At 44.4% G+C, this 15060-nt stretch overlaps 1 protein-coding gene across 3 annotated transcripts in view; it reads right to left on the reverse strand.

Annotated features, from left to right (window-relative positions):
• Positions 1–15060, reverse strand: part of Wwp2 (WW domain containing E3 ubiquitin protein ligase 2) — a 152277-nt gene that overhangs the window by 27208 nt on the left and 110009 nt on the right. For all 3 annotated transcript variants that reach the window (XM_013071519.3, XM_004842933.3, XM_087204873.1), the window contains exons 8-9: positions 13896–14106; positions 335–424 (exon numbers count right to left, since the gene is read on the reverse strand). In XM_013071519.3, the coding sequence (XP_012926973.1) occupies positions 335–424; positions 13896–14106 (301 nt within the window). The remainder of the gene's footprint in view (positions 1–334; positions 425–13895; positions 14107–15060) is intronic.

A 15060-nucleotide genomic window follows, 5' to 3' on the forward strand; every position in this document is an offset into this window, starting at 1 on the left:
GTATAAGAAGAAAGGAACTGAACACGTGGCCCTAACAAGGCTGTCTCTGTATGATGACCTGACTGAAGACTCAAGACACTAAAGCCCAACAAGCTTTCCCAGTCCCTCTTCTTTTAGGACTTGCCAGCTTTGAATACCACTTGGTAAAGCAATGGCCATCAGTCGTGCCCAACACAATGCAGGTGGAGAGAAAGCAAAAAAGAAAGAAAAGACAGAATGTAAAAAGGGAAAACTGGAAGGAAGGGAAAAATACCAGAGAAAGGAGGAGAGCAGGGTAAACTAGAGAAAAGGCAGTGGCAGGAAGTAGCAGAGAAGTCGTTCAGGCCTTACATACCCTGGAGGAAGAGGCCGCTCCCAGGTGGTGGTCTTGGTATTGTGGTCAACATAGTAGACGCGCCCATTGGGCAGCTCCCGCTGCTCCCACCTGGAAAATAAAGCAAGAGGGGCGTGAGATACACGGCTGAAAGGAATACCCTTGTTAGAAAGGAAATCCTTCACCACTGTGACTGATTTAGAGGAAACATCAAAGATGGTGCACAAGGTTGTCACAGTGGTCACACCAGCTCCACGCTGGTGCTGGAATGAAGGTGGCATCCAGGAGTGCTTCCAGAGCTCCCCTGTATGAGATCAGTGTACTGGAATACAACACAGACTGCTGTGATTTCCTCTGAGCCACCTCAGTGAGTCTACACTTCATGGATTTTTTTAAATCAGCAGTTTTTGGTATCAGGGTCAAAAATTGCTTCAGGGGTGTGATGAAAGCTGAGGATCCTTTCCTTCTAATACACACATACAGCAAAAATGTGTGGGCAATTTCTGCATTTCATACACCTTCAGTAAAGTTTACTTATTGACTCTACTGCCCTTTCAGCCAACACACGTGTGAAAGTCATGAATTATATGACTACCCCTGTTCTCCCAGCATTGTATGTATTCACATACATACAATATGTGTAAAATCAATGTGATCACATTGATTTTTAAAATATAGGGCCCATTAGCAGGAAATCTTTGAAAGATCTTGGGTGGATCAAGAAATATGGCATGGAGTTATTTACTGACCTCCCACGAGGTTCAGTCTGCACGTAAGGTCACGGGTGGCCCACCTGTGCTAACGGAAGGACAACACAGTACAGAGAACCCAAGAGCAGGAACAGCGCCACCAACCACAACCCCACTATTTGCACACAATCTGACAGTAACTCCAACAACTCAGAACACAGTAACACTATATAAAGAGTACAGGCATTTTATATTATGCATCCTACTTTTGATCTGTATGTTTTACATTGATTCCATTTATTTCCACTTCTGAGTACTCCCTGGGGGAAGGCAGCCTTTTCCGGGAAGCCACTACACAGTCTGTTCTGCTGTCTTGCTTGTTTTGAAAATGAAGCGTTAGGCCAGGGATTTAGCTCAGTGGTGCCACATCTGCCTTGAAAGTGCAAAGTCCTGAGTTTGATCCCCGGTACAAAAAAAAAGAAAAAGAAAAAGAAAATGCAGCGTGTTCCAAAGGAACCAAATGACAGAAGGATGTGAGCATGATATCAATTCTTTATGTCTGCTTACACATGACTATCGGTGGGAAGCACTAGACGAACGCAGAGACTCCTCTCAGTTAAACCTGGCCACACAGAAACATACAAAAGCCACAGGCATCTACCAGGAGTTACACACCAAGCTGTCCACATCTGGTATGCGCAGGTCATGTCCCATCTGACTGCAGGTAACCCCCGGACCCCACTTCACAACAGCCACACCCACTCTCCCAACATCTGCTCCCACAAGCAAACCTCAGGTCTCAGGGAAAGGGCCACATGGGCTGTAGTGAAATGTTTTTGTTTTTTCCAGGGCCAGAGATTGACCCTGCGGCCTTCTCACCAAGCTATATCCTCAGTCCTTTCCTTTTTTTAAATTCTAAGACAGGGTCTCACTAAGTTGCCCAAGCTGGGCTCAAAGTTGCAGTCCTTCTGCCTCAGCCTCCCAGAGTGCTGAGATTATAGGCATGTGCCAACACACCTGGCTTGTTATGTATTTCTTAATTATTTAACATAGGTAAAACTGTGCTACTGCTACTATTAAGTTCCTAGTTTTTTGTTTGGTTTTTTTTTTTTAATGTGTCACTGACAAATTTCTTGGGTGTTATGCCTCTAATGCATTTTTGTTCATAAGCCCTATGGCTGTTTTATTTTGTTTTGCAGTACAGGTGAATGAACCCAGAACCTTCTCACTGAGCTATGTCCCCAGTTTTTTGATTTTTTGTTTTGTTTTGTTTTTGTTTTTGTTTTTGTTTTGAGACAAGGTCTCACTAAGTTGCCCAGGTGGGACTCAAACTTGCAAACCTCCTGCCTCAGCCTCCCTCAGTGCTGGGATTATAGGTACGTGCCACCATACCCAGCTAAGCCCTGTAGTTTTTACTACATGATTTCAAATAGCATGGTGACTCTTAGAACCATTTAAGCTTTAGTAGGACTGACTGCATACTAAAATAAGTGCCCGCCCTTCTATTATTAAGCCTGGTGTGTCTACTTGATATAGACTGGCAGTGTTCAATACTGGTTTTCATTCAAATGGGGCTGTCTGATCAGTTACTGCACTGATCTTCCCCAAAAAACTAGTTCATAAACAGACTTACCTGAGGCTAATGCTTTGACTCATGCAATCCTTGTCCCCATTCTTTACCAAGGAGGAAACGGCCCCAGAGAAGCCAAGTCACTTTTGGGTGGAATTCATACTTAGCTCTGCCCCCTAAGCCTATGAATTTTGCACATTTTGCTCAAAGGAAGAAAAGAAGAGGAAGGTGAGGGACTTCTGGGAAGACAGCAGAGTGGTAAGCAGCTGAGAAAGAGCCTCTCCAAGATTTGGTGTCCTGACATTGGAATATAGTGGCACAAGGAGAAGAGGAAGGGAAGTGGAGGCCCAGGACCTAGGAAGGATCTGAAGTGAGAATCGAAGTCCATTGGGAGAGTGAAGAGAGAGACTTCAACGAAGAGGAGGGAGATAACAAGCAGAGCTCTTTGCCAGAGCTGGTGTGGGAACAGTGGGCCAAACCTATAGATACACAGTGACTACTGGTGACCCCAGAGGCCTCCACGGAGAAACGGACCAGTGGACACAGGAGACTGCAGTGGCTGGTGAGATATCCAGGTTCAGATGTCACCCAGGAGAGGGCGATTGGCTGGGAGCCATCCTGGAGAGGAGCCAACTGAGCTCAGAACTCAGAAATAGCTACAGGCAGACCCCAGCTAGTGGCTCCCAGTGTCTCAGTGCGGGTGTCAAGTTCAAGTCAGCAGAAGGCCAAGGAGCAGAATTCAAGCTGGCAGGAGGCACATGGACTATTGTAGGCTCAAGCCGGAAGAGAAAGGTGAGCTGGGATTTAGAGGGACCTTACTACACAGCAGACAAGGTGCCTTCCCTGTCCTGGTCTCCAAGGGAAACAAGTGTTCCCAGCACTGGCATTGAGGGAGGGGCCCTCTAGGATTACCTCAATCACAGCCCTCCTCTCAGGCAGAATCCACTGGAAGGAGGTCACATTTGCCATCATAGGGAGGGTGGGGCCTAGGGAGCCACAATATCTGGTAGACACACACACACACACACACACACACACACACACACACACGCACAGTCAACGACTAGGCTGAGGACCAGGGTGGTACTGTTAAAAGAAAAACTTTACACAAATTCGATACAACCAAGTTTATCCAAACAAAGAACAATTCTTGAATGAGACAGCACTCAGAACCAGGAGGGGTTCAGGGACCTCGGCCAGCAGCATGAGCAGTGGGCTTCTGCCTTCTCTGGCTAAGGGGTGATCAGCTGGCTGCCTGTGATTGGCTGAAACCTAAATGTCTGTTACAAGAAAATATATAGCATACATATGTGCTCCTAAATTATGTTTCAGTTGGTTTACATACTAAGGTACCCTGTGATTTAGTATAGAAAAACTCAAAGTATGAGATATCAGGCTGTCTAATACCTACTTACTTAACAGTACAAATGCCACTAAAATATACTCAGGACCATTTCCTCTCCTGGGTCTTCTTGTTCAGGCTCTGACTGAACAGAGCCCTGGGCATCTGACCTAAGTACTCGGCTTCCTTCCACAGCACAAGGAAGATCTCCAGGCTCCGTTCAGTATTTTATTTATATTCATGAAAAGGGCAGAATATTCTGAAAAAAGTGGCCAGATGAAAACACAGATTGGGAAAAGATCTCCTTCTGGATGCCCTTCAGAATTAAAGACAGAAGAGGAGCAAACACTGCCAGCTCCGGAGTCTGGTGGCCCGCCTGGGAAGACGTGGCAGGGACTCTTGAGCGAAGATAGTGGGTGCTCATACAGGGGCTTCACACTGTAACCCCCCTGACTTTCTGCTTGTGCAGCAACAGGAGCAAACGCGATGCCCTCTTCATTCATCTGAACTGAGAACTGAGAAAAGTCCTGAGAAAAAGACGCAGCCTAAGAGTAGGTACTGAAAATGGAAGCTCCTGCAGACAATGACAGCAGCAAACATTTGCTCCTGGTATAATTCAAGAACCTCAGGGCCAGGGATTTAGCTCAGTGGTTCCGCTGCCTGCCTCGTAAGTGCAAGGACCTGAGTTCGATCCCCGGTACCAAAAAAAACCCAAAAAACAAAAAATACCTCAGAGCACTCCAGCCTTCTCTAAGCAGTTAGCTAAATCCCTCCTTTCCTTGAACACAGGGCTCCTTTGGGCAGTTTTACAACACAAAAGTCCCAGTGACACTCATTTTACAGTCACTACTTGGAAAACCACCCATAATATGTGGGTAGAACACCCCTTTAATAGTAACAAAATATCTGCTGTAGCAATTAGAGATTAAGAGACACTGAACACAGTTTTCTTTTATTCCAAAAAAGTCTTTCATTACAACTTTCGGTTTATAAGTCGTGTCTACTTTTGACTTCATTTATATTTTATTGAGACAAATTTGATTTTGTCACATGCTATTATTTTAATTTAAAGATAGGATAATACTTTAAATTCCAACAGACTCTAATCGGCACAGTGGCATTCCCATATACCACCAGGAACAAAATTGATGTTAACCTTCTCTCCTTATATTCCACAGTTTCAGCAGCCTTTTCAAGCACCCAGGCCCAGACGAGAGCTACCCCTTCTGTCTTTGATCACCACTGATCCTAGAAACAAAAGTCCCTCTTGGGGAGACTGCCATTGTCCAGCAAAAAGCAGTGTCCTTCTGTAGCCTTCTCAAATGGCTGAGCTAGAAAAATGGTTACCAAAGGAACAAGACCTTTCTTCTACTGCCTTTTTTCATATCTACATTTTTCCTTTTAAAATTGGACTCCTGCTCAGATCAAATGTCCATGTGGGTCCTCCCTGATTCCTGACCTGGCCTGCCTCCCTTTCTTAGAGTACTCTCCTCCCTCACCTGCCCAGCTGTTGAATCGTACAAATCTCTTCCCTTCCTCCATGCAACACAGTCAGACAATTCTGACGGCAGCCAAATGAGCCCCCATTCTCACTTTCCTTTGGTAACTGCTGCCCCACGCAGATTAAGCCTTCCCACTGTCTTGTCTCCTCGCCAAGAATGTGACACAGGCATTGATTTCATCAGCGCATCCCCGTCAAGGCTTAGTTCTCTGTACCTCATGAGCATCTTCACACTGAGATTAAAAGGCTTTTCAATCCAACTGTCCACACGTCTCACTCAATACTGCATCTTAGTCACATGGGTCACACCGGCTCCTGCTGAATGGCTTTCTTTGATACCCCTGGAACAGTGTTCAAAGGACTGGGTTTGCTTTAGGTGCCCACCCCACACATTGCTCTTTGGCCCTCAGTGAACAGCATTCCGATGGACCATGGGCGGCATGGGGTCTTTGTGTTTGGAAGTCCTTAAAAAGTAGTTTCCAATTTCAATTAATCTCATATAATTTTTCTTTTACCTGAATTATCTTCGTTCCTATGGATACCCTTTGTATATCTTTCACGTTCACACCCCAATCTCCCCACAATTGCCATCCTTATAAGGTTAAAGGTTAGGTCAGGCGTGATGGCTCACACCTGTCATCCCAGCACTTGGGAGGCTGAGACAGGAGGAACATCATGAGTTCGAGGCCAGCCTAGGCTTCGTAATGAGTCAAGGCCAGACTGAACTACATAACAAGACCTTGTCTCAACAACAAAAGTTAAAGGGTAAAAATCTTATTGGGATGATAGAATGTTATCTGAAAGGAAATGGTCTGGTCGGTCACCTGACTATAGTTTCTTGTAGAATGCTTCCTAAAAGATCTTTAGGAGGGCCGGGAATTTAGCTCAGTGGTTTCGCCGCCTGCTGCGCAAGCACAAAGAACAGAGTTCAATCCCTGGTACCAAAAAAAAAAGATCTTCAGGAAATTAATTCTCCATTATCTGCCAGTACAGTGTGTGTACAACCATCATGATCAACATATTTCTTAGTCAGATCCTGTGTTTGGACAGAATCTCAGTTTTACCAAAAGAAGGGTAAAGCTGGGAAGGGATTAAAGCTAGAGAAATAGCTCAAGTTAGTTATCAGAAAAGTTCTCCTTAAATGACCCTTATAAATTTACCTATCAAAATGCTTAACAATTCTACCTTAGTAAGAGCTTTATTAACTTATATTAGTCATTTATTTACTCACTTTTTATCAGCGCAAGCACTGGGCATCAGTAAACCTGACAAGCAAAATACACTTTCTTCATTGGAAAAGAAAAGAAAAGAAAAGAAAAGAAAGCAAGCTCTCCAGCAAATGCAGCTTAATGTTAAGATTTGATAAAGTTGGCTGGTCATCCTGCAGGAATTTCTTTTATTATTCACCATTCTTATCGGCATACTTATGATATTTTATAATAAAAATAAATAAATTGTAAAAGAACATACTGTAAGATTATCAAATTTTGGTAGATGTGTGTTCCAGAGTGTAGGTCTGTTTATGTGGCCTCTAGCAAATTCCTTAAGGTTTCCTGTCTTGCAAGACCTCACAATGTTGCACAAATCTTTGCAGTCCCCCCACACTGTAAATGTTTATAACACATGAAAGCTATTACCAATGGTCAGGAAAAACACATATGAGATGCACAGGAAACACCAATGGGTAAATCTACACGGGTGTTTATTGTTGCTACTGTTGTTGTTGCTCATTTCCCTCTATTTCTTTTCTAAGTTTTTATCCATGGGCTTTTATAGTAAGTTCAAAAAAGAAACTGATTTTAAGTGAAATCACCTATCCATTCACTCAACAGATATTTATCACTACATCTCCCTCAATGGCAAATATTGTGTGGCGAGGTGAAGATGCGAAGATGGACATAATAATCGCTGCTCTTGCAGCTCTCATAGTGAAGAAGAGCAATCATATAGTGCACGATTACACACACATAGGCATGGCAAGAACATCTTACTGCCCAGCTGCGGGTGAGGCTTGGAAATGAGGCCTGTTCTGAGACGATGATGCGGGGAGCCAGAATGCGTAAGATTCGTCATTACGTACACATGAAATAATCATTGCAGAGTCCAGAACTAAGCCGTGGTCAGCAGTAAAAGCTGGGGAAAGGCATATAAAATCCTTTAATCCACAGCTACAGAAAGTATGGTCCACAGCTCAACCTGTTAGAGTTTTACAACCAGAAAAGTATAAAAGCTTCTCAGCATTTAGAAATTTTGTTGCCTCTGACACTGCCTCATCCGAATACATGAATACATGAATACACGATCAGTAGTGCATCCCTTTGAACAGATTACAGAACAAAGTAAGGGCTGGGTGTGGCGACCCATGCCCATAATCTCAGCACTCTGGGAGAACCACAAGTTCAAACCCAGCCTGGGAAACCTGGCAACTTAGTAAGACCTTGTCTCAAAATAAAAAATAAAAAGGAAGGGGATGTAGCTCAGTGCAAAGGCCCGAGGTTCAATCCCTAGAATAAAAAACAGGAGAGGAGGGTTGGGGAGTTAGCTCAGTGGCGCCACACCTGTCTTGCAAATGCAAGGTCCTGAGTTCGATCTTCGGTACCAAAAAACAAAAAAGAGGAGAGGAGAAGAGGGGAGGAGAGGGAAGGAAGGGGGAGGGGAAAGAAAGAATAAAAGTATAGATTCACAGTAGACTGAATTTTTTTAAATGAAACAAAACAAAACAACACAACACCAACAGAAACAACAACAACAAAAAAGGACAAGTTCTTCACAGTTGGAGAAACACTGTTTCAGAACTCCTTGGGTAAGGCTCTGGCTACCACTAAAATTGAGTTTGGAAAGAAATCCAATGGCAGCAGCTGGTTTATAGCTTAGCAGAGACGCTCCAAATTCCAACATCTCTTAGCGTCTCCCCAAACAAAACAAAAACACCAAAGAACTGTGACAAAGCTGTCCTCCTTGACAGTGTCTCCAGGACCACCTTCACAAAGTACCTCTGGGTCCAAACATCAACCTGGGGGCAGGGCAGATGCCAAAGCCAAAAGATCCAGAAAATAGCCCTCCTCAATCGATTCTGCCCTGAGGCAGGAAACAGGACAGCCTACCACTGACTGTGGGAGACAGGGCTGGTGTGAAATGGCAGAAGCCAACACAACGCCCTCCCTTATGTAAGAAACCACAGCAGTGTGCCGGCTGCCAGGGGGAAATAACGTGCAAGGGAGCAGGGAGCTCAGAGACTCAGCGCGCTTGCAGTGTATCGCAGCCTTGTGCATGGGACGCGTTAATGAGCGTGCCGACCCCAGAATGGGCTCGGCGCTGACAAAAACCAGATGGGAGCCAGCTGACCGAAGTGGCCTCACTTCCCTTTGCCCCAACTGGACCGGTATGCACAGCCTCCTGAGCTCCTTCCTTTAACAGACATTTGCAACATGGAAACCTCAGACCCTTGCAGTGGCTTCTTTCTCCATAATTAAATTAACAGCTACAGGACACAGGAGAGCATAGAGACGGGGAGAAGAGGAATGAGGAGTGCCATAGTGGAACTGATGCTGCCCAGGTTTCCGGGGCCTTCGGGCCTTGAGATACACAGATGTGTGTGATCGCTTCAGGACCAGTGTCCTCTGCTGCAATCCAGAAGGGCAATAAACAGCAACCCGAAAAGCAGACCCACAGGACCAAAAGTGAGCCTTGTTCCCGTTACTCAATAAAGGAGGCTGAAGACTTGAGAAGAGAGAGCTGGAACCAGACGGAGTCGGCTGGAGGCCTTAGAAAACAATCTAGTCTGGCTCCAGAATGCCCTAGCAAAGAGAAGCCATGCTCCACAGCATCTGCCAGTGCCCGGAGGTCCTTCGGGACCAAAGAAGAGCATTCTGACCCGTGAGAGACATGGATTTGAGCCCAAAACCAGTCAACCCAGTGAATGACAGACATCAGGCTCAACTTTCTTGCTCTTGGAAGGAAAATGCAATACTCTTGTCACAGCTGCTCTTTCTCTGAAGCATCAGAGAAGCAGGAAACATTCACCTAGGTGGAGGAAAAGGGGAAAAGATAGCACTTGAATGCATTCATTTATTCATTACAAGTATGTCATGGGTCCCGCTCTGTGCCAGGCTCCTGCCATCTTGGCATTCATAGCCCAATAGGGAGGAGGCACAAACAAGCAGCTCTGAGTTCGAGAAGAGTTAGGCAGAAATGTGGCGGTTTCACTGACTGCCAGAGAAGGATTCCCAGAATTTCTGATTGAGTTGTGGCTTGAGGATGCATAGGAATGAACGGACAAAATGTTGAGAAGGCTTTCAGAAAGGGAAATCAGCATGGAGGAGGGTCTTCTGTCTCAGGGGAGAGGGTGGTACATTTGCCAAATGAAAGTAAATTACTGGGAGAGGGATTTAGCTCAGTGGTTCTGCTGCCTGCCTTGCAAGCTCAAGGACCCGAGTTTGATTCCTGGTACCAAAAAAAAAAAAGAAGTAAATTACTATGGCTGGAGCTCAGAGAGCAGCAGAGAGTGGCTTCCAGGGAAGGCTGGAGGGTGAGGTGCAGTTATATCAGGTGGGGCTTATGGCTTAAGGTTTTGGGAATTTATCCCTAAAGATAGTAGGAGCCACTGTAGAATTCCAAATGGTGAAAGGTCACAGCCAGAGTTTTATTTAAAAAGATTAAAAGAGCTGGGTGCAGTGCCACACATCTGTGATCCCAGAACTCTGGGAAGCTGAGGCAGGAGGACAGCAAGTTCGAGCCCACCCTGGGCAACTTAGTGACTTGGCAAGAATTTGTCCCAAAATAAAATATTTTTTTAAAAGGAGTGGGGATGACCAAGATACATCATGTAAAGGTACAATATCCCAATGATGAATGTAACTGTATTGTATACCTAAAATGTACCAATAAACTTAATGAAAAAAATAAAATGAAATAAAAAAGTTAAAAGGAGTGGGGATGTAGCTTAGTGTGAAGGCTATTGGTTCAATCCCTAGTATAGTATTAAGGAAAAAAAGGTTAAAAATAAATTGGAAGGGCAAGAACAGTTATATGGCAGATAATGGTACTTTGGTCTGGAACACAGCACAAGCATGTAGCCAAGTGGGAAGACTTGAGCATTATTCAAGAAATAGAGTCATTCTTTCATTTAACTAATTCCTGGACTACCACTATCTGCCAGGCACCGTGTTAGGTGCTGGACATGCAGTGGTAAATAGAAGGACACGATCCCTGTCTGTATTGGCACTCAGAGAATGGAAGGGGAGATGGCCACTCAGTCAATCATTTTTTAAATTACACTTGTGATAAATGCTAAGGAGGAGAAGCAAGGGGAGATGACAGCACAGTCCAGAGAGCCAGAGGCAAGGCTTGATGACAGGCTGCTGTCAGGAAGAAGTGAAGGACGGTGGCCTGATGCTTGGCTGGGGAACAGTGGCACCATAATGAGGAGGGAGGCTAGATTCCAGCCAGCATGGGGTGGCAGGATAATGAGCTCTGTTATACAGGTTGGGTTAAGATACCCCAATGGAGAAATGGCTTTGAGATACAGAAAAAGGAGTTGGCAAAGGAAGCCAAGGGAAGGGACAAGGTGACCAGGAGGAGAACGCAGAGTGACCAGAGCAGATACTGTAAAACACGGAGCTCAAAGACCATCCTTTGTGTAGCCATACATTTGCTATCCCCAGTCCTGGACCTGCCAACTCTTACACAGTAGCAAATATTAGTTTAATGAAAAAAATGTATCATGGGAAATCTTTGGACTGTAACTTGGGTACTAACAGATGATCAATTTAGATGCTACAGTTATATATCCTCCAAAAAGATAAAGGAAATTAAATTCAAATTAAGAAGGTTATGTACTATGTGGGGAACTTCAATCCCTCTGCCACAACATGCCCTCTGTTGGTCCCTAATTCCTAAAGTCAAGATACCAAGAATAAATTAATTATCTGTCTCTTCTGGATCTCTTAAACTTGTAAATAACCCAAGGAGGATGGGGATAGCAGGTTTACAAATTGAAAGGGTCACTGGAGAAACCATGCCCATTCTGGCTGTCACCACAGAAGACTCAATAGCAAGCCTGTTGTCTTCACACTGTACACACAGCAGTGCTGGCAGCCATCTCCAGTTAGGTAGCTGTTTGAGACAGTCTTCAAAGTACTGAAGATTCCACATCATCTTAGGTTTGGACACCAAGAAGCCCTTTTGGGCTGGAAGACTGGGACTCTCATACCCTTCTCTGGGCCATCATTTATGTTCAAGTGAGTGCTAGCTACCCCAGACCCAAACAGGGCCTTGTCACATTCTAAATGCTCCAAGGAAAAGATGCTGCTCAAATAGCCTCAGAAAAGTGTTTCGGCCTCTGGCCACATGAGAGAGGGGAATGTCTTCCCTGGGCTGCTCAGTCCGCCAGAGGAGAATAAAGAGCGTTTTCAGAACCTGGAGTTTTCCAGCTGCCTGGAAACAGGAAGTGCCCAATCCCAGAGAACAGTAACCCTCACACACACCCTACATAAAGACATGGTGAGCCATTAGCCCTAATTGCCTGTGACTGACACAGGAGTGAGGCTGACCTTACAGGCATTTGCTCAGCGGAAAGAAAACAAACAGTTCACTGGGGAAACAGGCGGCCATTTTCCCTCCTTTCTGCCAAAGTGATTCTGCTCTGTTCCCCCTAAATTATACCATACAGATTTGAAATTACAAACCAAACAAAGGTCTTTCGAGTATTCTGCACCACACACGAAAGAGAAATCTCTACAGGGAGTAGTTAAGACACAAGCAATTGGTTAGTAATCTTTTCACAAAATCTAAAACTTGACAAAGAGTTTTCAGAGCTGCCTCTCAAATCCCCCCCTTTCTCACCAGATTTAGGGTGTTACGAAGTATTTGCAAAATTTTCATTTGGTCAACACACTTTATAAAAAGACAGGAGTTAGGTAGCATACCGAATGTATGGGATAAAAATAGCATCTCTTCAGACTTTGGGTTTTAACAATTGGGTTTTCAAAAGTGGCTTTCAGAACAATACAGCACATTATACAAGAGACCTTACAGCCCTCCTTTCTCCTTTAAGAATTATAAGGTCTCAGGGCCAGGGATTTAGCTCAGTGGTTTCGCTACCTGCTGCGCAAGCGCAAGGACCCAAGTTCAATCCCCGGTACCAAAAAAAACCAGAATTATAAGGGCTCAGAGGACACACACTACGTCCAAGCCAATTTCAGCCAGATCACCAGTGACTGAGCAACATGGACACTGGTTTCTTCCATACCAAACAAGTGACGAGGATGGACACCAGGACTAGCCCTGACTACAATCTGCAGTTGCTGAGATAAGGCTTTGTTTCCCAGGTCAGAGGCAATCTTTTCCTTTATGATTCCTTGACAACCACTTCACAAACATCACTCACCAGGTATAATGTCCATCACTGGGCAAGTGCTTCATGTACCCATTTAGTTGAGTTCCTTATCTTCCTGGGGAGATGTGTATGCTTTTTACCTCCACCTTACCAAGCTGCAAGTCACTAGGACAAATGTCAGTCACATAGGTGGGGTGGAGACAGGGGTTCAACTCCAGATCTGTTTGATTCCCAAATCCCTCCTCTTAATCTCCACTTACTATATAGGCAACCTTGAACTTCCTTTCACTTTTGGGATCATCTTCTCATTCAAGGCTTTTACCATCAGATTTCATTTCAAACTAAAGGATGGCATGAAAACTAGGAGTCCAGGTTAACATCAGCCTCAGCTACAGGAATAACACACAGTAACATTCACCATTCCAAGGCCAAGTCCTCCATAGGCTGCTGAGATAAAATTCAGAGCCAGGCATGGTGCCACACGCCTGTAATCCCAGCACTTGGGAAGCTGAGGCAGGAGGATCATCGTGAGTTCAAGGCCAGCCTGAACTACATAGTGAGCTCGAGGCCAGCCTGAACTATACAGTGAGACTTTTTCTCAAAAAAAAAAAAAAAATAACAACAACAAAAAGATAAAATTCATTGGCTGAAGATGTAGCTCAGGAGTGCAGCACCTGCCTGAAAAGCTTGAGTCCCTCAGTTCTATTCCAGGTACCAAAAAAAGACAAAATTCAGGATAGAAAAGCTGTTTTCTAGACAGGATATATGTAAGTGGTGGTGAACCTTTTAGAGCTTTCAATGATACAAACAGCCCACAGCGGCACGTGTGCTATAGGTTTGCAAACACCCTCTCCCACAATTCAGGAAGGCAAAATGAGCTCCTTGTTCCACAGAAGCCTCTCTCTTTGAGTCAAGCTGTTCAAGTCATGCCACAAGGTAGCATTGATTCTGCCCATATGATTTAGAGGCTTTTTAAGATTTATGTAGAACAAGCAGTTCTCCACACCTCCCTTGTTTCTATACATGGCGGGCACCCCAGGGACTACTCGCCACTAGCTAATAAATAACCACGTTGTTTTGGACCTGCTGAAGGAGGCTCAGTCTCTCAGAGGAATGTGCTGCTGCAGGACAGAAGGCTACTCACCCGGCAGGCAAAGCATCGGGGGCCTGGGCAGCTGCAGGGAGCTGCTGTGTGCCCGAGGTGCTGGGCTCCTCTCCTTCAGCCGGTGTGGCCGGAGCGGGAAGAGATGTCGTGCTGAGGTTGGGGGTCACACTCAAGGCGGAAGCAGGTGGGGACATCACACCAACAACAGAAGGTTCTTCAGGATCAGTGGCTGCAGTGGATTCATCATTCACTGCAAATGCACAAACCATACTTTGAAGATCAACTACGAATAAGAATTTTGTTTACATTTATGAGGTTCGGTTTATGGGCTGACACATAAATAGGGTACACTGTTACCCTGTTATGTATCGGGCAACAGTAAAAATTTCGCAGAACATAACTTTGAAAATTACAGCAAGTCAATAATGCCTGTAATAAAGGAAACTGGGGAATGAATCTCAAATAGATATATTAAATAGAGGTAGCTCTTCTATAACTTTATATTAGAGTTTTCTACCATGCTATAGTTACATTTATTAATTTTAAAAGCATAAAGATGAGGACAAAAGGGAAGCGTGGTGGTAAATGGAGCAAGACCAATGCCAGGTTTGCAGGGTCACATTTTTTCTTTAAATTTGCCATCTGTCTGCTAGACACAAGTAACATCTTCCTTCAAAAAACTTCACACACACTAGAGGCAGAAAACTTCCAATAATGTGCTTGTTCTTTTAAAGATTCATGCTCAAACGAAGAAGTAGGTATTTAAGCTCTAGATGAAAAAGGAGGGACCCGAAAACTAAGGACTCATCTCCAAGGTAACAACAGACAAAGAAACAGTGAAATAAGCTAGCTAGTCTCCTATTTCCCAAGTCTTATTTCACCATTTCTTTACATTTTTGATGATCACTTATGTCCACAAGGCTCTGCAATGTCCTCTAACTCTAAAAATGATCAAACAAGGTTTCAAAGACTTGTAATTCTTTGAAAATGGATGAGCCATATGCAGAATTTTTTACATATGTGATTGCATATGTGTATATTTATATTTGAATTTCATCCAAAAACACAGTAGTCAGCATTTAGCAACCACTTCCTAATTCAAAAATCCATTTTGTAGTTTTCCTAACAAACAGATACCCAAATTTTTTCTCCAACATTTCTTCTGGCAGGGCACTCACTACAGTCCATTGCTGAGCAGATGGAC

The sequence above is a fragment of the Heterocephalus glaber genome, unplaced genomic scaffold (assembly GCF_053883595.1).
Source record: "Heterocephalus glaber isolate CG9 unplaced genomic scaffold, H.glaber_assembly_v1.0 deba00000071, whole genome shotgun sequence".
NCBI classification, from domain to species: domain Eukaryota; kingdom Metazoa; phylum Chordata; class Mammalia; order Rodentia; family Bathyergidae; genus Heterocephalus; species Heterocephalus glaber.